Source organism: Megalopta genalis, chromosome 10 (genome assembly GCF_051020955.1).
Source record: "Megalopta genalis isolate 19385.01 chromosome 10, iyMegGena1_principal, whole genome shotgun sequence".
Classification (NCBI taxonomy): domain Eukaryota; kingdom Metazoa; phylum Arthropoda; class Insecta; order Hymenoptera; family Halictidae; genus Megalopta; species Megalopta genalis.
Window position 1 is genome coordinate 9,283,542 of NC_135022.1, and position 26,731 is coordinate 9,310,272.

The 26,731-nt window shown below is 42.3% G+C and overlaps 2 protein-coding genes across 3 annotated transcripts in view; one reads left to right on the plus strand and one right to left on the minus strand.

The window, feature by feature from the left end:
* The first annotated feature begins 127 nt into the window (after positions 1-127).
* Positions 128-10,991, plus strand: LOC117222756 (uncharacterized). 2 transcript variants are annotated; one of them, XM_033474654.2, is made up of 10 exons: positions 128-317; positions 1,314-1,500; positions 1,619-1,766; positions 3,328-3,438; positions 3,989-4,738; positions 5,154-5,302; positions 5,822-6,604; positions 7,000-7,754; positions 7,881-8,397; positions 8,525-10,991. In XM_033474654.2, the coding sequence occupies exons 2-10, from the start codon at positions 1,314-1,316 to the stop codon at positions 8,845-8,847; spliced, it is 3,723 nt and encodes a 1,240-aa protein (XP_033330545.2). In that variant the 5' UTR covers positions 128-317; the 3' UTR covers positions 8,848-10,991. The 2 variants fall into 2 exon arrangements, with proteins under 2 accessions (XP_033330545.2, XP_033330547.2); XM_033474656.2 differs by lacking the exons at positions 128-317; positions 1,314-1,500 and having other exon boundaries at positions 1,748-1,766; positions 3,330-3,438.
* Positions 10,992-11,083: 92 nt separating this feature from the next.
* The window catches only part of Cht7 (chitinase 7), a 43,616-nt gene continuing 27,968 nt past the window's right edge, over positions 11,084-26,731 (minus strand). Inside the window, exons 2-16 of the mRNA XM_033474657.2 lie at positions 22,024-22,099; positions 21,381-21,571; positions 19,463-19,700; positions 18,655-18,834; positions 17,980-18,103; positions 17,020-17,329; positions 15,205-15,634; positions 14,430-14,647; positions 13,889-14,043; positions 13,456-13,596; positions 13,132-13,279; positions 12,560-12,745; positions 12,348-12,470; positions 12,039-12,240; positions 11,084-11,711 (exon numbers count right to left, since the gene is read on the minus strand). Coding sequence (XP_033330548.1) covers positions 11,503-11,711; positions 12,039-12,240; positions 12,348-12,470; positions 12,560-12,745; positions 13,132-13,279; positions 13,456-13,596; positions 13,889-14,043; positions 14,430-14,647; positions 15,205-15,634; positions 17,020-17,329; positions 17,980-18,103; positions 18,655-18,834; positions 19,463-19,700; positions 21,381-21,571; positions 22,024-22,099 — 2,931 coding nt within the window. The 3' untranslated portion in view covers positions 11,084-11,502. The remainder of the gene's footprint in view (positions 11,712-12,038; positions 12,241-12,347; positions 12,471-12,559; positions 12,746-13,131; positions 13,280-13,455; positions 13,597-13,888; positions 14,044-14,429; positions 14,648-15,204; positions 15,635-17,019; positions 17,330-17,979; positions 18,104-18,654; positions 18,835-19,462; positions 19,701-21,380; positions 21,572-22,023; positions 22,100-26,731) is intronic.

Sequence of the window (26,731 nt, forward strand, 5' to 3'; positions counted from 1 at the left end):
TTTGAATCTTTGCAAGTATGCTCGTCGAAGCTTCGCGTGGCAGTAGCCTGAACGTAGCTTTAGGTTTCGCGTTCGATCCATAGAGCCGGAGGAACATGCGCTTTCGTGCTCGCCACCCGTTCGGTGGCTTTTCAGTAGGTTTTCCCTCGAGCTCGCGGCCCGTTGTTTACTCGCCAGATCTCTCGGCTAACGGCGTCGAAAAATAACATGTGAAAGTTCACCGAACGACGCGATCGTTTCTCAAACGATCGGATCCACCTCGGATCCGCGGCTCGATCGATTCACCGAAAGCATCGCGTCGATCGCTTTTCGAAAAGGTTCGTCGTCCGCCAGCTCTCCTCTCTGCTCGTTGTTCCTCTTCAGGCTTCGCAGGCTTTCGGCTTGTTTCCGACGCATCCTTCGATCTCTCCGTTTCATTTTTTTGAAAACGCTTCGACGCTTTTCGCAAATATCTTCTCGATTCGAACGATCGTGGGGGTTGAAAGCCTGGGAGAAAGAGGAGCTGTTTACGTTCGCGTTGTCGTCGAATTTCTTTACAAGTACGAACTATGTTTCGATGAGAAACTGAAGAAGCAGCTTTGTCGAATAAAAGTAGCATTTCATTCGATAAAGACGTCGAGAGTCCGTTCGCGAATAATTTAGTTAATAGTGGCAACGAATCTGTCCGGACAAATCGCTTGTTTAATAACGAATGTTAATTTCTGTCCGTTTAATTTTCACATCGCTTAATAATATATTTCGTCAACGCTTCGATTACCTATCACGAGTGTTAATTATCGAGTAACTTATTAAGTAAAAGTTCGACAATTAAGACCGTCGTGAAAAATGTAAAGACGTGGACACCGTAATCACGACGGAATAAGTAGCTTTCGTGTAATTGATACTTCGTGTAAATGATAGTAACGATAATAACGATAACAACGACAATAACAAAAATATAATACAGTAATAATAATTAGCGTAATACAATAATAATGAAATGAAGTGACGTGTGCACAGTAATCACGACGCAATAAATAGCTTTCGTGAAAATTGATACTTCGTATAAATGATGGTAACGATAATAGTAATAACAACGACAATAATAAAAATATAATACTGTAATAATAATAATAATATAATATAGTAATAATAATAATAATAATAATAATAATAATACAATATAAATGACAATAAGTAACTCAATGTATAGCATAATAATATAATACAGTAATAATAATAATAATAATACAATATAATTGACAATTAGTAACTCAATGTTTAGAACGGCTATTAACAGAATTGACTATAAAAAGTGCGTTTGTTTTTCCCAGATGTCTTCACGCGAGCTGAATCGAGTCTGGCTGAGGATCGTGTTCGTTCTCTGTGCATCGGGCGCGATGGAGTGCTACAACGTGCCGTGCACGTTCAATTCGATGTGCATGTGCTGGGTACAAGACGATCACGACTTCACGAAAATGGACATCAGCTGTATGGGAACGCCGTTCGCCAGATTTCCCGGTGCGTAAACCGAATAACCGGTGCGAAAAGCCGCGAAGCATCGTCGTACCATTTTCTCGCAAACGTCGATGACCCTGTGTCGATGATGATGATGATGATGATTTTACTGTGACAACAGATGTGATCGTGAGCTACGTGGCTCAGCTGGACGTGGTCGGTACCGGTCTGCAATCGCTGGACGACGACGCGCTCTCCGGCATAGTGGACGTCGAAGCGCTGGGACTGATGAGCAATCGGTTGTCGAATATCGGCAACAAGTCGCTCTCGTGAGTCCGATTCATCCCTAAAAAGTCTCGTGCTTTTGTTGCCGTTCTGGTCTCGCGACAGGAAGCGTAATTCCCGGCGGAACTTTACGCGATTAATACGAATTTTCCTCGTCGCCGGCGGCAAATAAGGGAACCGAATAGGAATTCTTTTTCATTCTAGATGACCTCGATAAGTTAACCCTTTGCACTCGAAACGATTTCAACTCTAGATCTAGATTAACTTTTCTGTCTTACAGTAGATTCCATTTGATGCGATAAAATGCGTTTCATGCGTATGAAATCGAGTCTTGTGACTCTTATACAGCGGTTAGACTTTCAACAACTTTTTATATCTAAGCTTTGGTGGTATAAAAATGTTTATATCTCGGAGTCGCCACTCGAGTGCAAAGGGTTACAAATATTGTATTGTCAATTTAATCTTGCATCGTTTCGAACATCTTTGCCGAGGCTACAAGATTACCCATCTCCGGTTCTTGGCCGACCGTGAAACTTTCTACCGATCCGTAGTTAATGAAACCATTTGTCTAAGCGGCGTCCTTCTCTTGTCAGACGGAGGATTTACGTTCGGACGCGGCGAGTAATAATTAAATGCAACCTTAATGAGTAGAAAATACGATGATTTATGTCTGCCGGCCTGGTTTAATGCTACATCGACCATCTATAAGATCTGTGTTAAGTTTTTTTCTAGTCTGTTGAAAACTATTCGCTTTTATTCTGTCGAAGATCGTTAACTTTTATTCTGTTAAAAACTATCAGATTATTGCTAGATATGCTTATAATTATGAAGACATGTAAATGTAACTTTGTGAGCAAAGTACAGTAATTTTTCCCCGATTGTCCTTCAGCTTGTAGACAAAAGGGAAAATTAGGGAACAGGAGATACGATTATTCGAGCATCGCGGCTCATTTTTATAGTCTCAGATCGTCGACAATTATAAAAACGAGGTGTAAGGCGCACATAATCGTATCTCCTCTTCCCAAATCGTCCATTTTCGTCTACAAGCTGAAGGAGAATTGTGAAGAATTTACTTTGCTCACGATGTTACATTTACATATCTTCATAATTATAAGCATATCTAGTAATAATCTGATAGTTTCTTTAAATCGTTCATTTTTGTTTGCAAGCTGAAGGAAAATCGGGGAGAATTTACTGCATTTGCAAAAGAACGCCTGCATATATTAGTTTAAATAAAAGTTGCGATTTCTAAGGAGTCAGTGCATTAATAATAACAATATTTCATAATAATAATAAATAACGTAATATTATATATATATATATATATATATATATATATATATATATATAATATTATAATATTATAATATTATATTCGCTCGACAACGCTCGAGACGATCCACGGAAGAAAGATGGAAGCGCTCAGCCGTGGCATAGAAAGACAGACAGATTCGTTCATGGTTGCAACAATCTCATAACATCGCGCTAGCTCGCGTTCGATGCGCAATCTATAGCTCCTCCAGATTGCGTCCGTAGAAAGATTTATGTTTCTTTCTTTTTCGAAGATAAAAAAGCAATTCACGCCTGCACCGGCTCTGTTATTAGAGGTATCGCGGACAGTTTGCGCTCGTTGGATCTCAGTTACAATGCCCTGGAGGACGTACCTTTCGAGGCCTTTCGCGAGCTACGGAAATTGGACTGGCTGAACATGCACAGGTGAGCGTACAGACACGATCCGCCGGACACGTAACGCTTATTAAACCACTGTTCGACTTCAACGGTATTTTTCCCTATCGAAAAACAATGCTTAATCGATGCGCGAAATTCTTTTCTAACCATTGTTTTGAAAATTACAAAACTGGGGTCGCTAAAACCGCTGTGACCTGTAAACCAGGGGTGTCAAACTCGCGGCCCGAGATGAACATTTTTGATGTCAAGTATCAGGACGTAAACAATAATTTAACTTTATATATGTTTATTACAATGTACTAGTCAAAATAAAAATATTTGTTTCTATGAACATTGATCTTTTTTTTGCAGCCCACCTAAAGTTAAGCATTGTTTATTTGGCCCAAGTTAGCTTTCTAGTTTGACACCCCTGCTGTAAACTAATCATTGAAATGTCGTGAAATTTTCACGCGTATCGTTCGAAGAATGCTACTATCCAAAAATCGTATAGGTTTGTCGCCATATATGTGTCAGACCGGAGACTTATCGAGCGGCGTGTTAAATTTCGAAACGATCCTAAACGAGTGCTCTGTTCCAGCAACCATGTGACGACGTTGGACGGCGACTGGGGCCGCATCAAGGACACGTTGACGAACGTGTTCTTCGGAGACAACTCGATCATCGAGATACCGAAAGTTTTCGCGACGTTCAAGGCCCTGGTCTGGCTGAACCTGGACAACAACAACATCGAGGACCTGTCCCAGGACAGCTTGCCGCCCAACATGCGCACCCTGAGCTTGAACAGCAACCTGCTGAAGCGGTTCCCGTCGCCGCTGAGGACCCTGAAGCATCTTACGTGGCTGTACTTGCGCGGCAACGACATGAAAAGCCTCGAGCTGCCCGACTTCGAAAGCTCGAGCTTGGAGCTGGTGGACGTCAGCGAGAATTGCATCGAGTCGGTCCGGCTGCTCGGCGGCCGTTCGAATCGAACCTTGAGGATCAAGGAGTTCAATCTGGACAGCAACAAGCTGTCCACCCTGCCCGCCGGCGGCTTCGACGGCATCGACATCAAGAGGATCCATTTGTCCTCGAACTCGATCAAGAACATCGACGACGACGCTTTCCACGGGCTGGAGGACACCCTCGAGTACCTGAATCTGGAGACCAACGATCTGCCGAATGTGCCCACCGCTGTCACCCGATTGAGAAAACTGTCCTATCTGTATCTAGCCAATAACGACATAAGGAATATCTCCGGAGACGCGTTCCAAGAGTTCGCTGAGAATTTGCGAGCCCTTTCGCTCGCCACCAACAGCCTGGACATGGTTCCAGTTTCGGCGCTGAGCAGGTACAGACGTTTCTCCGGGATTCGCCGGTACTCCCGGCCCTGTAATCGATTTTCTGGCTACGCGGATGCTAGTCGGTGAACGTGTCGCGGCACTGTTTTTTCGTTAATAACTCGTAAACGAGGCCGCGATTGCATTTTTGCAAAGGGAAAAGTTACTTCGAATGACCTTAGAAACCCGCCATTTTGGGACAATATTATTTGTACGATAACTTTGGGACACCGTGTGGAGAAATCTTGAAGAGCAGCAAGACTTTTATTGTCATTTTAATAGCACAAGTAGATTGTGAATTTCAACGTAGATTATCGTTGCTATACCCTAGAGTGTAACAATTGTTTCACGTCGACAGAAAAATGGGGACACTTTATTCAAAGAACTGAATCGATGTCAATGGCTACTGGTGTTTTTTCGAAACAGGTGCCAGAGGCTACTGCACTTAAATCTCGGTTACAACAAGATCTCTCACGTACAACCCGGCGATTTCGAGTGGGCGGAGGACCTTGAGATTCTGCTGCTTAGGAATAATATCTTGACGAAGTTGAGCAAGGAGACTTTCAAAGGAGCAGGTAAATTCTACGCTTGTCGCAGTTCGATTGCTTTCGTCGAATCATTTTAGATGCTTTGCAGTACATTAAAAAAGTAAATATATCATTTATATGATATAATATTATTTATATTATATTATATTATTATTATATTTATTATATTATTATTATATTATATTATTTTATATTTTATTATTATTATATATTATATTATTATTATATTATTATATTATTTAAATATGCTGAAAAATGTCCGACATGTCTGGCGCCTCCGATCAGTCGCGCTCTCGTTAAATATTTTTTAAAGACGTTCAAATGTTCACGATGTTACAAAAACGTATACCGTCTCGTTCGGAAGAATCTGCGCAATAATTCTACGTAAAGATTATTCGTGCAGCTGCTGCAACCAAAGCAGGACGACTCCTCAAAGTCGAACATTTCTGCGGAACCGAACGCGAGCGAGAAAACGACCGAACTCATCGAAACGAAAAGCGTGGCGTTGGTGCGATCAACGAGCGTAATTACGAATAAATTTTCCAGGCAAATTAAAGGAGCTCAGCCTGTCGTTCAACCACCTGACGGAGCTCGACGACGACTGTTTCGTCGGCATCGAGGACAGTCTGAACATCCTCGAGCTGAGCTTCGCGTTCGCGACGGACGTTTTCCCGCAAAGGGCGCTGCGGCCCCTCTCGAATCTGCTCTGGCTGGTCCTGGACAACAATAACTTCCAGAAAATCGAGGCGACGGCGTTCTACTCGTTCCAGGACCTGCGGTACGTCAACCTGGAATCGAATCGGCTCCACTATCTCCCGGAACGGATATTCTTGTCCAGCGTCCATCCGGAGCTGAGGGACGTGAAGCTCGGCTACAATTTTCTCGAGGCCATACCGGAGTTCAGTTTCCACAATTTGACCCAACTGAAGTCCCTGGATCTAACCGGGAACCGGATCAAGGTTCTCGCGTCGGAGTCCATCGTCGACTGCCCGAAATTGGTCACGATATCGTTGGCGTACAACAGGATCTACAAAATGGAGAGAAACGCGTTCTACGGGCTGCCGAGCCTGCGGTTCCTTCATTTGGAGTTCAACAAGCTGACCGCGTTGGATCTGGAGGCGATCTCGGAGATCGGCGGGCCGGATTTCGCGCTGAACGTTTCGTACAACGCGATCTCGTTGATACACTCCGCCGGCTCCATGAACAACCTGACGAGACTCGACTTGAGCTTCAACAACATCAGCCAGCTGCCCGCCGACACGTTCACCAGCACGCCGGACCTGAAACATCTCGATCTGGGGAACAATCTGTTGGTCGTTCTCGAATCAGGTAGCTAGACACGACGCAGGAAATGCACTGAAATTCTCCCGCTTTACTGGGATTTGCTGGGAAATTGAAACGTTTGCGTTGGTCGTGTTAGCTGTAACACGTCACTCGATAAGTCTCGTGCGTATAAAATGTCAAATTTCTGTTACTTTTAGAAAATACCGCGGTAATTGGGCCGTCCGCGCGTAACACCCGCGCTTCCCTTATTGTCGAGCGATGCGTTAATTATCGCGCGCAAGAATGATATTGATCGCTTGGGTACAGATTTATTTGAAAAATTCTTGCCTTTGGAATGAATTTAATGTGCCGAAGCGCGGAATAGTATATAAGCCGAACCTGTTCCGCAGCTCCCTCGCATCCTAACGGAAATCGTTGTTTCAGTCATTGCAATATTCTAGGTACCTTCCAACTGAGCTACCTGGAAACGTTGAGCTTGCGAGACAACAAGCTGGAGACCTTGAAGGGGCAGTCGTTTCACGGTTTGGCGATGCTGCAGCAGCTGGACCTGAGCGGCAACCAGATCAGTCAGCTGTCCGAGGAACAGTTCCGCAATCTGAAGAACCTGCGGATCTTGAACGTGTCGAACAACCGGCTGGGATCCTTGCCGAGGGACGTTTTCAAAGGAACGAAGCTGGAGATTCTGGATCTGAGTTACAACAAGTTCACCGCCGTCCCATCGTCATCTCTCCACAAGGTCGGCTACACCCTGAGAGACCTTAATCTGGCGGACAATTACGTGGACCGGCTCGATTCGACCGCTTTCCCGACGTCGTACATGGTCTCGTTGAATCTGGCGCACAACAGACTGACGATCCTCCCCGACAACTCGTTCGTCTCTCTCGGCAAGCTTCTGAGACTGAACGTGTCCCACAGCGTTCTTCAGGCGAACTTCAAAGAGCTCTGCCACTATCTGCCCAGCTTGAGGCAGCTGTTCATGGTGAACTGCGGCTTCAGAGAGATTCCCCAGCTACCGCTGACCAACCTGAACGTTCTGGACTTGTCCCTGAATCACGTGGACACCACGACCGACAAGCAGTTCGAGTTCCTGAAGGACCTGAGGGTCCTGCTGCTGCCGAACAACTCGTTGACCTCCATGCCCAACGTGAAGCTGAACCTGCTGAGGGAGCTCGACGTTTCCGGGAACCCGATAGAGGTGACAATGTCAATCTTTATTCGTTGTCGCGACTTCGAGTACCAAAAAATAAATGGAGAATTCGTTTAACGCAAACGCGTTCCAAGATAATTGTTACAATCGAAAATAATCGCGCGGTTATTTCAGCAACTGACGAAGGAGAGTTTCATGGACTATCCGCGGCTGGAGTATCTGAAGCTGACGAACCTGAACAGGACCAGATCGGTGGACAAGGACTGCCTGCGCGTATTGAAATACCTGAAGCACCTTCGCATTCAAACCTGGCCCGAAGCGGAGGGCTTTCATCTGCGCCAGCTGCTCACCGGTCTGCCGTTGAGGACCTGCGAGATACAAGTGACGGAGCATCTTCTCAAGCATCAGATACAGAACGTCTTCACGAAACAGCTCCGGGAGCTGACCATTTCCGGCAGCGACCTCGAGGTGATCTCCTCGGAAGCGTTCTCCACCATCGAGGGCGGTGAGCTGATACTGAGAATCAAGGACACTCGCGTGCGACGATTGCAGTCGGACATATTTCTTTCCTTGACCAAGAGATTGTCCCAGTTGACGTTGGACTTGCGGAACAATCACATCAACGAGCTCAGCCCGTCCGTCATCTACGGCAATCTGTCGTGGGAGAGCGTCGGTACCAATATGGTCGCCGGTGAGAAGGATTCTTTTATTGCACCGTCCACGTTTCGATTTGCCATTTAAAATAAAATAAAATAGACCGCCAATTTCATGGTATTTAGTAGAAGAAGGCGAACTCTCTAGAAATCTGTGTTTTTCAGGAGGACTGCAGGTCTCGGGAAATCCTCTGGAATGCGACTGCGAGATCGCCTGGCTCAGCTTATGGCTGCGAAGATGGCTCCGGGAGTCTCGACAGATTCACACGGCGTCCCAGTCGGACGCCAGACAATTGCGAATGATCGCTGGCAGAGCGGTCTGCACCGAGACGACGCCGTCTTACTCGTCCGACAAGGTCCTGCTGACATTGGGAACACCGCACACTGCCTGCCAAGCTTCCGCCCTTAGCTCCGGCAACTACGAAAGACTCGCCACCACTTGGTTAGCCATAGTTGACATTATTCTTCTAACGGTAATAGTGAATTGAACCCGGTAAGTACTCGTCGAACTAGCCCCCCGAGCGTCTAGAGAAATCGTTGTCGCGTCACTGTCGACGCGTTTGAGGGAACGAAGGTGAAAACGCGTCTGTCGGTAAATTGGTCCTGCCGAGGTTTGCCGATACTTCTCGAAAAGCACCGATCTACTGTCCGAAATCGCGAATTTTCTATTTCGAAGACGTCTAACTCTTCGAAAGCGACGTTTACGGATTTCCAACTTGCACGGTAACATTCACTGAACTCTCCCGAATAAGGTGATCTAGTTCAACGTTGCAATACTAACACAGAACTAAGTTGAAACAGTGGTTAAAGTGAGAAACGCGCTTGAAATGTGCCAATTTTTCGGATATTTTTTAGTTTATTTAGAAAATAGAATATTCGGTAGACAAACTGGTTGCTTCGCGCGACGGAGCGAACTTTCGACATACGAATCGCGTTGGTAGAAGTTGAAAATTGTGTTTAATTTCTGAAATATACAGGAAATAGTGTAGCAAGGCTAGGACTCGAGTGGTCGAATCCGCGATTAGTCGCAGTAAAATCATTTTGCGCGTTGATAAACGTTGCTATTTAATCGTTTATCACGATAAATAGAGCTGCTGACAGTTTTTGCGACGGCAACGTCGTCGTACAAAGTGACGCGACATTTTAGAATCGCGCCAGGGTTGAGCACCGCTGTCGGCGCGGCGTGACGCGTGGTCCGACAAAACTGTTTCGCTTGTATTTTGACAACGAGACGCGATGTCCGAGTTCTACGAACGCCATCCGAAGCTCGGAGATTTACTCTATCGCGTGGTATAATTAAGTCTTTTCTCAGACATTCTCTTCTTTTAAATAAATTAAAAAACCTTCGCGAAACTAGAACATATTCGACGTTCGCGTGTGAATATTTTTTTAAAATTGTTCTCGTATCAACATTGTAACAAGAAACTATATTACCTTATTTAGAAGAGTTTAGGGGGTTCTACAGTGCAGGCTAAAATGATGTTTTGATAACCGTTGATACAAAAGATATCTTGTTAGTCGAAAATTTGCGTTTCCGTCGAACGTCATTTTCTTGAAGACTACAATCGGTAATTAATAGAAAACTGTGCGTCGAACAGTGGTAATCGATCATTTTTGTAGAACCGTGTGCGATGTGTTGCCTAAAACGAGTCAGCCTGAACGAATCATAGTTCAGTCGCGATTTCAGAATACAAAAGGTATTCTTCGACGCTGAATTTAAAATTCTTTAGAAAACAGTTCGTTATGTACCTGCAAGTTTTTATTCAATTTCCACCGGTACAGTTTCATCGAAATGTTCCGATCAGAATCGAAGCAGCCGGCTTAGGCGACTCATTTTCGGCTGAACGTCCTGCACACACGTGTACAGAATTTGTAAATTAGTTGACATCGTTTACTTACCGTACCTCCTTCGCGGAAACGTTATCGCACAAATACGATCCACGCAATTTTCGAGAACGTGAACAATCGTTACGACAAACGGTCGACTACTTTTCGTTGCGTTACCAGAAGAATGGTCAGAACAGAAGAGAACTGTGCGATGCACGAAACAACGGTGGCCGTTGCGTTAGACACAAAATGAACAAGACGAAGGGACGTTTTCGTTTTCACTTGTAACGACACGTTTAATACCGTTCGTATTGCTTTCGTAGCAAGTAAACTTTTTTACCTCGAGATTTTCTATCGAATTGTAATATATCCATGGATCGGCTTGACTTCATCGTGGTACGCGCAATGACATATCCGTCGAGGATCGTTCGATCGATCTGTAATTTCTTTGTCGATCTCGTATCGTCGTCGACGCGCGAAAGGAACGATAAGAAAAACCAAAAAAAAAAACAAGAAGAACAATCTTACACGGTCGTCGCTCGAGATTGTCGTACGATCGGCGAATCGACACCTACACATATCCAGAAGTACACATCATTTCCGTAGAACGATAGTTTCGCTTATCGAGGCCACGACCGTGTTGCGAGCGACTACCTAAACGGTGAAGTTAATAATTATCGTGCGACCCGAGCCACCGTTCTTATCGAATTTGGAAAGCGAATTGTACACGGAGAACAATGAATCGTGTGTTTTGTATGTATCGTTGGGAAACGGAATGAAATAATAAAGAGAGAACATAGTTGAACGGGTGCGTTCGATTTGTTTGGCCGAGATTTTGATCCCAACGAACGACTTTGCCGACTTTGGCGAAGGGTCAGAATTCAACAGCTGCGGACCTCCGTTCGAAGAATTTCTTTTTATTTACATAAAAAAAATTTGTCATGGTGGTTGGACAGCGTGCGTTTTTTTTTCTTTTTCTCTACAAATGACAGAGGAAGGCGAAGAGAGAACGCGGCCGCGCAGACAAAAAAAGGTAGAAATGCATCGAATTCCGAGGAAGGGAAACGGATGGAAGAAGAGGAACGCCGGATTATCGGTGTAAAACGATCTCCAGGGTGATCTTTCGATTGTCGATTTTTGTTCAGCGACGACGCGACGCGCCGCGGTTGTCGGGGCGCGTCCCGCGAATAACTTTAAACGTCCGTAACGCGTTTCGTTCTCGCGTTTCATGTTACATCGGCAGCCGCGAGCATCGGGACAACTCCCCTTTGCTGGTTTGTTTTATCTAGAATTTTCTCTTTTCACGATCTTCTTCTCTACACCGGCGGCGCCTGCGTGTGCTGCAAGCACCCCTCGACGTTCTCGGGCCAGTCGCACACGTTCTCGTTAGGGTTGAACACCAAATTCACAGGGCAGGGCATGTGGTGCTTCCTCTCGCCCTCGCACATGTAGTACATCGTGCAGTCGTTCTTATCCGGGTGATAAGATATGTGGTTGTCCTCCTCGTCGCAGGTCACCTCGTTCGCTGCGGGAACACGCGCATCTTTTAGAACTTTATAGGGAGCAACCGTGATTCAATTGTACGATGCATTCTATCCTAATTCGAATTTTCTAGGTGACAAATCGTTGCCTATTTCTGTTTCATCCAATCAAATGCATAATGAGAAATACCTTAAAAGTCAATTGTATAACAAGAAATACCTTAAAAGTCAATTGTATAACAAGGAATACCTTAAAGGTCAATTGTATAACAAGAAATACCTTAAAAATGAATTGTATAACAAGAAATTCCTATAATAAAATATAGATTGTCCAACGAAATATTTAGTACGCGAACAGAGAAGATACTTACGATCTTTGGTGGTGTACTTTCCATTTCTCAAGTTGCTCTCGTACGGGCCGTCGTACTCCAGTTTAACCTTGTACTCTTGCAGTTCCTTCTTCATCGCTTTGATCAATGGGTATTTTCCACCCCCGCAGGATCCTCTGAAGTCGTCCATGTCCACCGACCATATCATTATGCCTCCGAAACCTTCGTCTTTGAGCCATTGCATCTGAAATAATCGTCGGTTGTATAGAATCGAAGATCGAACGCATGCACTAAAACGGTGTCACGATCTTTTCTCGACCGTAATTAGTTATTTCTGCTAATTAATTTAACCTTGTTTATGAGGCTTCTCTCGTCGTCGAAACCGACCCACTGGTCCTCCCTGTACGCGAAAGGTACCTGTTGCTCGCTGTCCCAGACTAGAGTCGTATTATCTTCGTTCAGGAAGCCACAAACCTGCGCGTTCAACAAACACCCGGCTTAATTACTATGCGACTCTGAGGAATTCTGCGACGAATATTCGAGAGAATGCTTCGCAGACTTGCCTCGTAGTACGAGAGGAATCCGGACTCGTTGGTGAAGTTGCCGGCCGTTCCTCCACCGGAAGCCGGCGCGCCGATGTCGAACTTCTCTTTGTCCACTAACGTGAACGATCTGCCATAAGTTGGCATACCGATCATCAGCTTCTCCTTGGGCGCGCCTTGTTTCACCCACTCCCTCGCGCTGTAATCCTGCGAAAATAAATCGGCGATTCGATTATCGACGAACGAGCGATTGGAAATCGTGCGAACAATGTTAATAAGTAGATAATAACAATTGTAATAATAATAATATAATATAATAAGATAATAGTAAGATAAGATATAAGATAATAATAATAATATAATTGGTAAATAATAAGTAAATATATAAATGAAATAACGAGCAAAAGAAAAATTGTCCAAGACGATTCTAAGGAACAGGAATTAAATAGAAATGAATTATTTCTTTTAACTATTTTGATAAGTTGCAAATAGTGTGACAAATAGCGCGACAAATAGCGTGACACTCGGTATTGCCATAAGCGTGTAAAATCCGCGAAGTCCAGCGATCGAACGGCGATACGATCTTCGCTTACCACTGTCAATTTCTTTTGATAACTGGTTGCGCTCTCCAATGGGAACAGCGGACTGTTGTGACCGACTTGTCTTTCCCATTGGCCGTGGAAGTCGTACGTCATTACGTTGATGAAGTCCAGGTACTTTGATATTTCGGGCACGTCGTACCTGTCGATCGAAGGAATTTTATATTTATTTATTCGTTTAATTAAGGGACCAAGGTGCTTCGTTCGATCTACAACGGAAACGAAAATTGTAGGACGAAGCGACATTGTTAAGTTGCATTATGAGATATAAGTAATAACAATAATAATGATATTTAGGAATAATTTGGGAAAACTTACCCAGCTGCGATGGCTTCGAAACTAGCAGGCACTGCCGCTGATAACAGCAATTTCGGCTGGCCGGAACTCTTCGCTTCGCCCTCGAAAGCCAGTCGGAGTTCTTTCAAGAGATTTATGTAGGCTGCTCGGTCGTCCCCTCCCCTAATGCATTGCGACAATTGTTTTAATAACAGTTTTTGGGAAAAACAAAAATTTAAATATATAATATATGTTATTATATATAATTGAAATCATAACTTTCGAACATGTTTGAATATTTCAAACGATTCATGGAGCGCCTGAAAAATTTATTATATTAAGTATAATATAATATAATATAATATAATATAATATAATAAATTTTTCAGGCGCTCCATGAATCATTTGAAATACTTTTAATATATCAAATATTCAAATACGTTCGAAAGCTATGTTTACAATGATAACAAGTTACCGCGGATATTCCCAGTCGACGTCCAGGCCGTCGAATTTGTATTCTCTCAAGAAATCGATAGCCTCGTACACGAACTGATTCATCCGGAAAGTATTGCTGGTCAGCTCTTTGAAAGGCGTTGATCCGAAGGCCCATCCACCGATCGCTAATAATATCTGCAATATACAATCCTGAATGATCAATTTGTCTCCGCCATGCCGCATCTACATATTTTTGTCGCAAAGATTTCAGCCGTTTATTTTGAAAGTGGCATAAGTCACTTTATACCGTAATGAAATGTGGTGATTTTTCTTAATGTTTTTACGAAATTATTTATACCGAGAAAAATATCAGTATCCCGAGATAATAAATACAAGTAAATCTTCTCGAAAGTTGGCATCCATATTTTGAAACGTGTTAAAACGCAAATCCTTAAATATCTCGACTTAAAAACAAAGTGACTTATGCCGCTTTCAAAAATAAACGCGGCTCATTTGTCGAGCGATTTTATCGTTTCCGGTCCGGACGGTCCGGATAAAATCGCGAGGAAGGATCGAGGGACCTTGATGTCCGGATTCTTATCGCGAAGAGCGATCAGTCGGTTGTACATCTCCGAGTCCTTGTCGCTCTCCTCCACGAGCAGGTGGTTCTTCAAGGTCGCGAATGCGTAGACTATGTGAGTGCAGAGCGTCGGATCGATGTCCTCCGGCATGAACCTTCCGGCCCCGGGCCTTCTGTGGGACCAATTGGTCAGGTAGCAGATCGACTGGGCCTCCCTTTCTGCGGGCAAGAGAAACAGGTAGGCTCGCTTCGAATATCGGTGTGTCACAGGTAATGTTACGCGGCGCGGTCTCGTGTTTCCCGCAAAATGCATGAAACAGTTAGCGCGACATAGTTTAACCGTTCGGCTGCTGACGTATTTTTTTCGGACGTATGCCAAAACTGCGGTACTACTTACGCGTGTACGGGAAAAAATGTAAAACACTTTTCATACAATAAACTCACTTGTATCGCTTTGCAACAACAAACAAAAATTAAAAAACACCAGTTATTTACATAAATTTGTTTCAATTAATTTTGTGAATAAAATCGGTAATAAGCAGAAATTCTAGTGATTTAGAGCAGCGTTATTACGCTCTGCGCAGTCTTGGCATAAAAAAAAGAAAAAAGCGCAATCGCGCTCTTCGCATTTTTGGCACAACATAAGAAGAGCAAAAAATTGTTAACGAAAATTGCGCTCACGCTCCAACCATGTTATATTAGAGAACAGCTGTATCCCGTAATATTTAAACAGACCCTTTATTAGCCAATCACGAGACTCGTTCGATTCGAGTTACCATTTGGCGGAGTGTTGATGACAAGCTGCGTGGCCGGCTTTTGAATCTTTTTCGCCTTGTTAAGGACATCGGACACCGATATTTTATAGGCCTCCGGTTTCTTTAGGGCGACCTCCGTGACCGTGGTGGCAACCGCGGTCCAATCGACGTCCTTCGCGTTCGGCCCCCTCGAGATTCCGAGCAGCTCCTCCCTCATCGCTCCGATCAACGGGTACCTGACGTTGCCGCCGCAAACGGTGCCGTTGAAATCGTCCATGTCCACCGTCCACACCATCGCGCCACCGTAACCTTTGCTCTTCAACCAGTCCATCTTCAGCCGAATCGACTTCTCGTCGTCGAACCCGACCCATTGCTCGTGCTGCACTAAATACGGCACCTTCATCTCGTCGTCCCACACGTAGGCCGCGCCATTTTGCAGCATCTCGCAGATCTGTCGCAGCAGAAACGTTCCGTTAAAATTCTGTTATATCCTCGCTCGTTGCGCCACCCCTAATTTTGAGGGGCGAGCAATTAAAAGTCACAGGAAAACGAATTACTAGAGGACAGTAATGAGACAGCTGCATTACTATAGGATAAAATTATGGTAAGAGGATGTTCTAACTTATTGAAAATTCGTATGGTGTCCATGAAAAGGTCAAAGAATTTTTAAGAAATTATTACAGTCGCGCGAAATGCGTCTGAAACATTTTTCCTACAACTTAACTACGACGCCCTCTATTTTTTGATTCCATTTACAGTAAATTCTCCCTAATTTCGATAATTTGCGAAGAGCCTCGCGGCTCATTTTTATAGCTGCCGCTTGTCAATAATTATAAAAATCGAGCCGCGAGACTCGAAGAGAAATTGAAGAAAAATTGGGGAGAATTTACTGTACTCTTTACAAGTTCGAATAAAAATGATTTAGCGGGCGTTCGGTAAAACAGTTTTACATAAACGCTCGCAGTAACACAGCGTCACAATTTGTATTTTCCTGGGTAACAGGTGTTCGGTGATTTATGGCCGATAGTGTACATCCGTTGTGTCGAGAGTGGCCGCGCTGATTTTTAATTAACCCACGACTTTCTACAGCCGACTCCGGTGCATGCGCGCATCCGCCATTAAATTTATATGTCCTCTCTTAACGTTTACGTGGCTCTCGGTTTAAAGGCCAGCAGCCCCCGTCGTCGTTTTACTACTGCGTAATTGCCACGAAATAATAGCTGTGCATAATAAACCGTCGACGATGAACGAGAAAATTCAAAAGTCGCGTGCATAACACGTTTCGCACGAAACGTTCAACGTTTAACAAAACCGGACACAGCACGACGTGTTAATTATGGCACCGTCTCGAGACAAACGGACGTTCATTTTACAAAATTGGTACCGTCGAATTTCGTTTAAATAGAACAATTACTTCCAAGAGCAATTTAAATAGAGCAATTATATAATTTTTTGTTCGATTCGACGGCTAGCGCTTGGCAAATAAATTGAATTCCACTTAAACAGAGCAATTATTTCCAAGAGCAGATTAAATAGAGCAATTATATAATTTTCTATTCGATTCGACGGTTACCATTTGGCAAATAAATTACGTTCGGGCCTCCGATAAGGCGATCCGAGGAAAAATTCTCGAAGCGAACCGAAGCTCGAATCGTGAATTTTTGTTTCTGGTTTTATTAATGGGAACTGTACGTTGAATTCGATCGGTTCGCAGGTGGCGGCGGTGTTCGAAAGCGAAGGTGTTAGGTAATAATATTCGGTAAAACTTGAAAGATCGGTTGACGTATTGCGAAATGGTGTCGCGATCGACGGGCGAGCGCGCGCGCGAGCAAATACCTCGTAATAGGCAAGAAAGCCGGACTCCTTGGTGTACTCGCCGGCCTTTCCACCGCCGCTGGCAGCCGAATGAACACGGAAATTCGAAGGATTCGACAACGTGAAGGATCGGCCGTAGGTAGGCATGCCAATTATCAATTTCTCTTTAGGGGCACCAAGCCGGACCCACATCGATGCCGCGTTGTCCACGCTGAGCTGCTTCTGCCACTCGGAATCCAGCGACGAGGCGTACAATGGCGCATTGTGTCCCGTTTCTCTTTCCCATTTCCCGTGAAAGTCGTACGCCATCAAATTGATGAAGTCCAGGTAACTGTGCGGAGAGACGGTAATTAGAAAACGCAGTCGTGAAACGGATTTCCAGGCAGCGTGACCCTGACCCCGGCGAGAACGTGCGCCCAAACGCACCGTCGATTTCTCGAGTAATTCGGCCGCGTTTCAGATTGAAACTTTAAACGAATTTTAACTTCAATTAATCGTCCGTCTTCGTTCGATTATCTTCGCTCTCTTAATTCGGATCCGCGTAGATTTACCTTTTCTTTTTAAACTTCTATTCGCGACGACGGATTGCACCGGGTGTCCCAAAAATGTCTCGTAATAAGGAAACGGAGGGTTCCTGAGATCATTTGAAGCAACTTTTTCCTTAGCGAAAATGTTCTACGAGGCTTCGTTTACGAGTTATTAGCGAAAAACGCTGACCAATGAGAGGCGCGAGACGGCCGAGCCAATGAGCGGTCGAAGCCCAGTTCCGCCTCGCGCCAGCCGATCTCGCGTCTCATTGGTCAGCGTTTTTCGCTGATAACTCGTAAACGAAGCCGCGGATTGCATTTTTGCTAAGGAAATCTCCTATTTCCTTATTGCGAGATATTTTTGGGACGCTCTGTATTTTATAATGCGATCAGTGAAACAAAGATGGGCTTCTCGTTCTAGGTACGTTAATCCATAGCAGATGCTAATTGTTACCTGGCAACAGCTGGAACATCGTATCCGCTTTTCACGTTGTCGGGACCAACCGGCACAGCAGCAGTCAAAAGAAGCCGCGGCATTTTCTTCTCTTGGGCTTCCGCTTCGAAAGCCTCTCGAAGTTCTGTGAATAGAATGTATAAACAGAGTGTTCAGAATAATAAAAATCTTGAATCGATTAAATTTTATTAGAAAAATATACTAAAATTTTGTTTTGCCGAATCTTTTTTGTGTTTACGATTGATATCGTAATATAACACAACAGAAAAAAATTATTATTATTTGTTAATTGATTATAAATATCGCTTTCGTACACAACTTAATCGTTTCCCGACTGTTCTCAATCATTTTGTTTGACCATGGCAAATAGTATTAATTTACTATATATACTATTTACTAATAATTAATTAATTATTAGTAATAATATTATTAGTATTAATAATATATCTAAATAATATTATTAGTATTAGTATTAGTATTAATTATTAGTAAATAGTATATAGTAAATTAATACTATTATTATTAATTTATTTAATATACTATTTACTATAGTAAATAGTATAATAATAGCATAATTATAGCAGCAGTTTCGAATAATACCGCGAAACAAGCAACAATTCGATGAAACGAAGGGACGTAGAACAGTGTATCAATCATTTATACGCTCCGACTTGCCTTTCAACAGAAGAATATAGTTCTTCTTGTCATCTCCTCCCTTCGGGTACTCCCAATCGATGTCAAGACCGTCGAAATTTCGGTCCCGCAAATACGGTATAGCGCTGTAGATGAAAGTCTGCCTGGCGTACCTCGTCGACGACATATCCTTGAACTTTTGGGTGCCGAAGGACCAACCACCTGATAAACATCGTAACGCGACAACTCTGTCATGTTCAATGCCCACGGAATCATTTATAATGCTCGGAACGCTGATAAAGCCGAATTCTTGAATCGTGGGTGCGAACAGTCACTCGTTCGTTTAAAATCGCACGATACTTTCGAAAGTGTCGCCGAACGAACATCCAAGATCGTACATTATTTTTCGTTCGATCGCTTTCGTCACCGAATCATTAACGAAAATTCGACGCTTTTGGTAATAATTTTTTAATATTCTTCTATTTCATTTTATATATATTTAAAATATAAATATTATAATCTATAAGATTATAGAAATTATAAATATAACATTATAGGAATTAATAACATTATTTTATAATATATTTAATTCAGAGATTATAGAAAAATTAATAATATTATTTTATAATATATTTAATTTACAGATTATAGAAATTAATAATATTATTTTTAAATATATTTAATTTCTATAATCTTATAGATTACAATATTTATATTTTATTTAACAATATTTCCATGTAAACGAATATATCGAAGCTTTCCATCAGAACAAATATATTTGCAGCTACACGTTCTTCGATCGTTCAACTTCGTAATTTCACCACTGTTTATAATTATCTCGGAAACTCACCGATAGCGAGAAGAATTTTCAAAGACGGATTAGCCTTCTTCAGGTTGATAATTCTGTCGTAGAGCCCGACCTTGCCATCTTTCGTTTCGTCGTTCGATTCGAAGCTCGTCAGTTTGTTCTTCTTCAGCCAGCCGAACGCGAAAATGATGTGCGTACACAGATCGGGTTGAATATCCTCGGGCAAGAATTTTCCTATCTTCGTACGGTACTGCGACCAGTTCGTATAGTAACATACGAGCTGCAAATTTCCACGCAACGATTACATCGCGATACGATGCGTGTGTTCCGCTCGTTTTACGTATGTAAATTGTATGGTGTTGGCAACTAAGTAATTGCCGATTTCAGTTATAAATGTCTCTCATTCCCATTTTTATGATATCCCTGAATGTTATATTATTATTATGTTATTTTTTATTATCCGTGAACGTTAGCAACTGGACAAATCGAATGCAGCGGTCAAGGAAAAGCGAGCAGAATTGGTCGATCGTAAAGGTGTCATTTTCCAGCAGGACAATGCTAGGCCGCACGCGTCTTTGTCCACTCGGCAAAAATTCATGGATATTGCTTGGGAATCGATGTTACACCCAGCATATAGCCCTGATCTCGCGCCATCGGATCACCACTTATTTCGATCCCTGGACAACTCTCTTCGTGGTAAAACATTTAACGACGATGACGCTGTAAAATCTCACTTAACTCAGTTTTTGGCCGCAAAGGGATCAGACTTTCTACGAGCGTGGAATTTTCAAGTTGTCAGAGAGATGGCAAAAAGGTCATCGAACAAAATGGAAAATACATTACAGATTAAACTTCGTTTCAAGTAAAAAAAGAATTTTTTATTTCATTGAACAAATCGGCAATTACTTAGTTGCCAACCCAATATGTACATTCGATAAATCGGGGCAAAAGGGGTTCGACGAACACGCATCGATAAATCGAGATCTTTAGGGACTTAGGGTCTTTTAAGCGCGTACTCGAACGCTCCGTGGATCCGATATCGTTAGGACACGCTGTTCGATCGATACCATGTTTATTTTAACCCTTTGCGACCTTTAGTCGTCGTTCGACTTTCCGCGGGAACTTGGGATTGGCGACGGGGAGACAACAATAACTATTTTATTAATAGATATCCACATCGTTGGACGTTCGCGCGCAATTTTTTACGTCAACGTTGTGTTATATGTATATATATACGTTATTATATTATAATTATACATGAATTTCATCAGAGATAAATACTATATAATGTTAGATAGTATTATAAGTGGAGATAAATAAGGAGATAAATAATATAAAATATTATAATATACTGCCTCAGTTCTTTTTATTTTTCTATTTATCTATCTCCGATGAAATTTATGTATTATATAATATATAATATATACCGCCTTATTCCTTTTTATTTTTCTATTTATTTATCTCCGATGAAATTTATGTATAATTAATATTATAATAAAAAAGAAACAAGGCAGTATATTATAATATATCTATTATAATATTATATATTATAATATACTGCCTTGTTACTTTTTTATTATAATATTAATATAATATAATAATTATAATATAATAATATAATATAATATATATAATATTATAATATTCTGCCTCGTTTCTTTTTATTTTTCTATTCATTCATCTCCGATGAAATGTATGAATAATTAATAAATGTAACATCGTTGTTACGACAACAAGAGAATGCCGCGTAAATAACAATGTACAATAAAACAATCGTTTCTGCACTTTTCTCGAGTTTGAAATATTCAAAGTGAATATTGCACGCCGTTGTTAGTATCCTACGGTGTCATTTGTAAAATATAAAAGTCTCGGCGGCTGTTTCGCTTTTTAATCGAATTACAGGGACGAATCAGGTCATACTTTAGATATATCTGTGTCACAAGATAAATGTCATACCTACCTTGTAGTCCTCCGTCTTGCCGGTCTGAATCTCATTTTTCTTGTTCTTGTTGCTGATACGATTTCGCGTGACTTTGAATCTGTTCACGCTGGCGGAGACCTCTTGATCGTTCGAATTCGACGAGCTGCTGCTGCTGCTACTGCTGCTGCTGCTGCTACTGGTTGTCGGCCTCCGAAATCTTTTTCTTGCGCCTGTACACGTTCAATCGTTAGTTCTTTTAACCAGTTCAGTTGCGAGAATCAAGCGACGACGAGTGTACTCGTCGATCACAGGACAAGTGTCGCTGTTAAAATATTGGATCAAGAAGACGGTTTTATTTGATAAAATTAACAATTTTATTGCTAATATTTACTTGTTCGCTTAACATTACATTCTCGCTAAAATTAAAATTTGAAGAGCCGCGATATGATGAGTGACGCAATATGATGTCACTTCTCCGTGACGAGTATACTCGTCGCGAGACAAAATACTGCAATTTCTCCGTGACGAGTATACTCGTCGAGAGACAAAATATTGCAATTTCTCTGTGACGAGTATACTCGTCGCGAGACAAAATACTGCAATTTCTCCGTGACGAGTATACTCGTCAAACGCACAGCTAGCTGGTCAATGTCGTTTAGATCGTATTCTGATAATTAGATACCTTCTGCGTCATCGAGGATCCCGAGAAGTACGATCAGGCAGACGAGCAGCAGGCAGGTCGTTCTGCTGGTCGACACCTGAAAAGAAAGCGAACATGATATTACATTTTGACGTTCCTCGAAGGAAAGGAAGCGCGTGGTGCGAGATTGCTCTTCGCCGCTCGGTGATAACCGCGACGCAATTTTATGCGTTCCTTCGAGCGGAATAGGTGCGACAAAAATTTCGATTACGTTCAATCATGCGTTTTTTTTTAGCTTCGGTGCGAACATTTATTCGCTTCGAAAAAGAAAACGATAATATATAATATAATAATATTATTATATATTATTATATAATATAATATAATATAATATAATATAATATAATATAATATAATATAATATAATATAATATAATATAATAACCGATAGGAGAAATATAGAAGGGAGTTATATAGTTATCGTATAATAATTATATAGTGCGAGGGTAGCAATAAACATTCGTTAGAGAACACCGGACGACCTTTTAATTATGATCGATCAATATTCATAAGGGAAACGATAGTTTATTTAAATCGAAATAATCGCCGCGCATGCCCGCGGTGGGACGCAGCGATCTTTATTATGCATTATTAATTTATTCGGCTCCCGAGAGGACTGCGGCGAGTGAATTTTAAACGCGACAGCGTTTCCGGTAGGGGACAAAAGCTGGAGAAAGCTGCTTGCGGTCTCGTCAATGAATCACCGAGTCGAACTTCGATGATTGTTTCGATGAAAATTGTGATTCGTCGATTTCCTGTTTAGGGTGGGTATTAGGGTTCTCACAGGAACGACGAATCTGCCTCGCCGCAGAAAACTCTGTAGAAAGTTTTCGATCGTTCGAGAATTTGATTAACCGTGCGCAATTGACAACAAAAGTACGGTAATGTCGCCCTAATTGTCACCCTCGGATTGTCCACAAAAATGGACAATTTGGGAAGAGGAGCCTTGCGAATTCGAGCCTTGCGATTCGTTTTTATAGTTACCGATTGTCAACGATTATAAATAATATAAATAATATAAATAATATAAAGAATATAAAGAATATAAAGAATATAAATAACTTGTACGAATGTAATAATATAAATATAAAGAACATAAAAAATATAAATAATATAATGAATATAAAGAATATATGGAATATAAATAACTTGTACGAATGTAACACATGTAACTACTACGTAAGGTTTTAAGTGCATTCGCTTTATCGTACAGCGAATAAATCTCATCCGAGACTCGAAAGCTTATAATAATAAAAGAAAATGTACTACACATAATCGTGGCAATCGATCGAATGATTTTTAGATCGTGATTTCATCACGATTTTATGCGTTCGTGTCGCAAGATTGTCATATTTGACGAACGTATAAATACCGTCTCTCCAATTACCTTGGAACGTTGCGATCGATCCGAATCACATTTTATTTTCCATGCAAATCGACAGAGTCCGGCCGTTAATATTTATGAGGTAACAGCTGCAGAGGAACGTTCGTCTATCCACGATAGGAAATATGTTATTAACCTAACGAGTGGATTGTAGGTATTTATGCAAACGTTGTTGCACCGGCAAAGTGGAAGTTCCTACACATTTTACCGCTACGGTTTTATGTCACCTCGGTTATGCAACAGTTTTTTCAAACCAGTTTCCACCGGCCGTCGAAAATCGAAATTCCGATTCAAACGATTCGAAAAAAGGTCTTACAATTTTTTTTGTTTTTTCAATGCTGTTACACGAGAAAATGGCCAGCGTCGGCGACGAGTCCGCCCAACTCGCGAGCTTCCATTCGTTCCATTCGAGCAGACCGACGTGGGTTCAAGTACCTTCGAGAAGGCGAGAAAAAATACTGGACAATAAGCTGTGTCGGACAGAAACGTTGCGGAGCCTCCACCGCATCATTCTGATTTCATTTCGTATTCATTGCCTTTCCATTGTCGTGGCAATAACGATGCTTCGCGTACATTGCACACGGCCGTTGCGAACGTGTCCCGCGACTGAAAATAACAGTTTGAAAAATAACCTTTGACTGTTAGTCAAATATACAGGGTGTCCCAAAAATGTCTCGCAATACGAAAGTGGCACGTTCCTCGGGTCATTCGAAGCAACTTTTTCCTTTACAAAAATGTTCTACGAGGCACCGTTAACGAGTTATCAACGAAAAACAGTGACCAATGAGAGGCGAGCTCGGCTGGCGCGAGGCGACCGAGCCAATGAGCGGAACCGGGCTTCGCGCGCTGGTCGGCTGGGCCGCTTCGCGTCAGCCGTACTCGATTCTTATTGGTCACTGTTTTTCGTTGATAACTCGTTAACGGTGCCTCGGAGAACATTTTTGTAAAGGAAGAAGTTGCTTCGAACGATCCGAGGAACCCGCCATTTCCGGATTGCGAGACATTTTTGGGACACCCTGTAGATACGACGATGCTATTAGAATTGCTTCGGTATAAACAAAATATTGTAATATTTCAGTTAATTGTCGAATCGATCCTCGGCTTTGTACACAAAGATGGATAATTGTGCGAGAGAATGCCTTGCAGCTCGCATTTTTACAGTTGCCGATCTACAAACTATACTACTGCTATAAATAAATATAATAAATATAATAAATATACTACTACTAACTATAAAGACGAGACGCGAGGTTATTTATTTATATAAATAGCTTATGCTTGGTTATTTTATATTTATCATATTTATATAACCTTGGTCATTTTATATTTATCCTATTTACATTTTATGTTCACATAAATCAAGGTTATTTAAATTGTCCATTTTTGTTCCAATCTGAGCGCGAATTAGGGAAAATCTGAGCGCGAATTAGAGAGAAATTGCTGTACAATTAATCATCGTTGTGATTTCCACAACGAACCAACGGTCATTTCGAAGTCGCTACACTTTTCTCCACGTGTCATCGTTCGCAGTTTCTTCCTCGAACTATCAAATTCTAGAAAACTTTCGCGAAATCAGGGTATCCGATGGCCGCGGCGCGGCGCGCGTTCCGTTTCACTTTCAAAATCATTCATGGATAAAAGGCGGATATACGAGTCCGAGACGCGGCGAATCTCGCGAACCGAATAGAAATTGCAAACGGAGGGGGATCGCGTTTCGAGAAATTCTGTCGGCGATTTTTAAACGCGGCCCGCCGCGCCGTGGCGCTGTTCCGGTACATTTCGAACACAATGGAGAGAGATCGAGAACGGGCATTTGCTCACGTTCTCGTGACACTTATCGCGGCGATGAAGGGAAAGCACTGTTGACACAAATAGAAACGTAAAATCCATCGGTGCGATAAGTTGGATTTTCTAAAACGGCCGACTGAGACACGCTTTTCATACGGTTTCAATTTTTCTTGCTTTGCCGCGGCGCGCCGCGAGAATGATCCGACCAACTTTCACGGCCGCCTATATTTTGTTGCTCCGCGCGATGATATCTACGAATTTTCGCAGCCGGCAGCGACACAGAAATTGTAATTTGTTAATTTTTTTTTTCGCGCGTAACCCTCATCCGATGAAATCGGGTCGTTGCGAACGGTTTTAAAATGTTTGGATAAATCGTTACGTTTTACCGTCGAATTTATTCGTCGGATTCGGCGCGGATTTACACATCGATAAACGATTTCCACGATCTTGTTGCGGTCTTACGTGCATCGTGAAAGCAACCGGAGTTAATACAGAAACGGTGTATAACGATGGAAATGTTGATTTGTAGTGAAAGTACGTTAATTTATGCGTACACGTAATTGCATGAATGGGCGGCGCTTTGTTCAAGTTTTGCACGAGTTCAACGTCGAACTCTGCCAGCGTATGAATCTCTTTTACAATGAAAAGATTGCGAGATCTTGAAATTTTGCGGCGCGCATTTTGCAATTTGAGCTTGCATAGAATCGGCGATTTACGATTCGTAAGATTGTTTAAAGCATTTCGTTCGTCGAAAACGTGTACCGAGTTCATTTATAACTGATAATAGTAAACATAAAATGTTTATTAATAACAGTAAACGCGAAACATTGCCTAAAGGGGGTGTTATTGTCGCTAAAATCGTCGTTGCAAAGTGCGAAGAGAGCTGGCCCATCTTTCTAATCTTCCGCGTTAACCGGGCACTTCGGCCGAACGAACGGTTTCGCAATGTTGACGCGATGCCGAGAAAATGCTTGAAAAGAGATTCAAATCCCGATTAGATTCTCGCGCGGCGGCGCAAACCGAGTTCTTTCTTCTGCCATATATTTTCACTCCATTGTCATTTTACGTTGCAATTACGCTGCGATGAGACTCTTTTATTATGTTCGCGATTATTCCACGTTATACTTTTTTTCTCTTTTTCGTTGCTTCATTATGATCGTTGCCCGTTGCTAATTAACGCGATGCCTGAAGATTAAGGAACAAAACCGCGAGTGTATTCTTTCCAAAGGGGGGGCAACAGTCGGGGTCTGACCTATACAATTTGCATACAAGGATTTCTCTGACCCCGCCCCCCCGCCCTCCTACCACCTATCTTGCTCCCACCCGCGCAACGATTCTTTACCGCTCGCGCTTTTGTTTTCGGGACAATGATTTGCCAATCCAACCGACGAGCAATTTTTGCAAAATACCAAAACTGTGGGAAAATTGCACGGATGCAACGATGCTCCGTTCGACTCGATTTAAATATTTCCCCGCCGATTCTCATTTGAACTTCTTTCGTTTGTTTTTTTTACAATG

Bases quoted from the DNA above. Each gene is read 5' to 3' on its own strand.
- LOC117222756 (XM_033474654.2), top strand. From the start codon at position 1,314: ATGTCTTCACGCGAGCTGAATCGAGTCTGGCTGAGGATCGTGTTCGTT. The intron at 3,439-3,988 runs GTGAGCGTACAG...GCTCTGTTCCAG, and splicing joins GACTGGCTGAACATGCACAG to CAACCATGTGACGACGTTGG. The intron at 4,739-5,153 runs GTACAGACGTTT...TTTTCGAAACAG, and splicing joins CCAGTTTCGGCGCTGAGCAG to GTGCCAGAGGCTACTGCACT.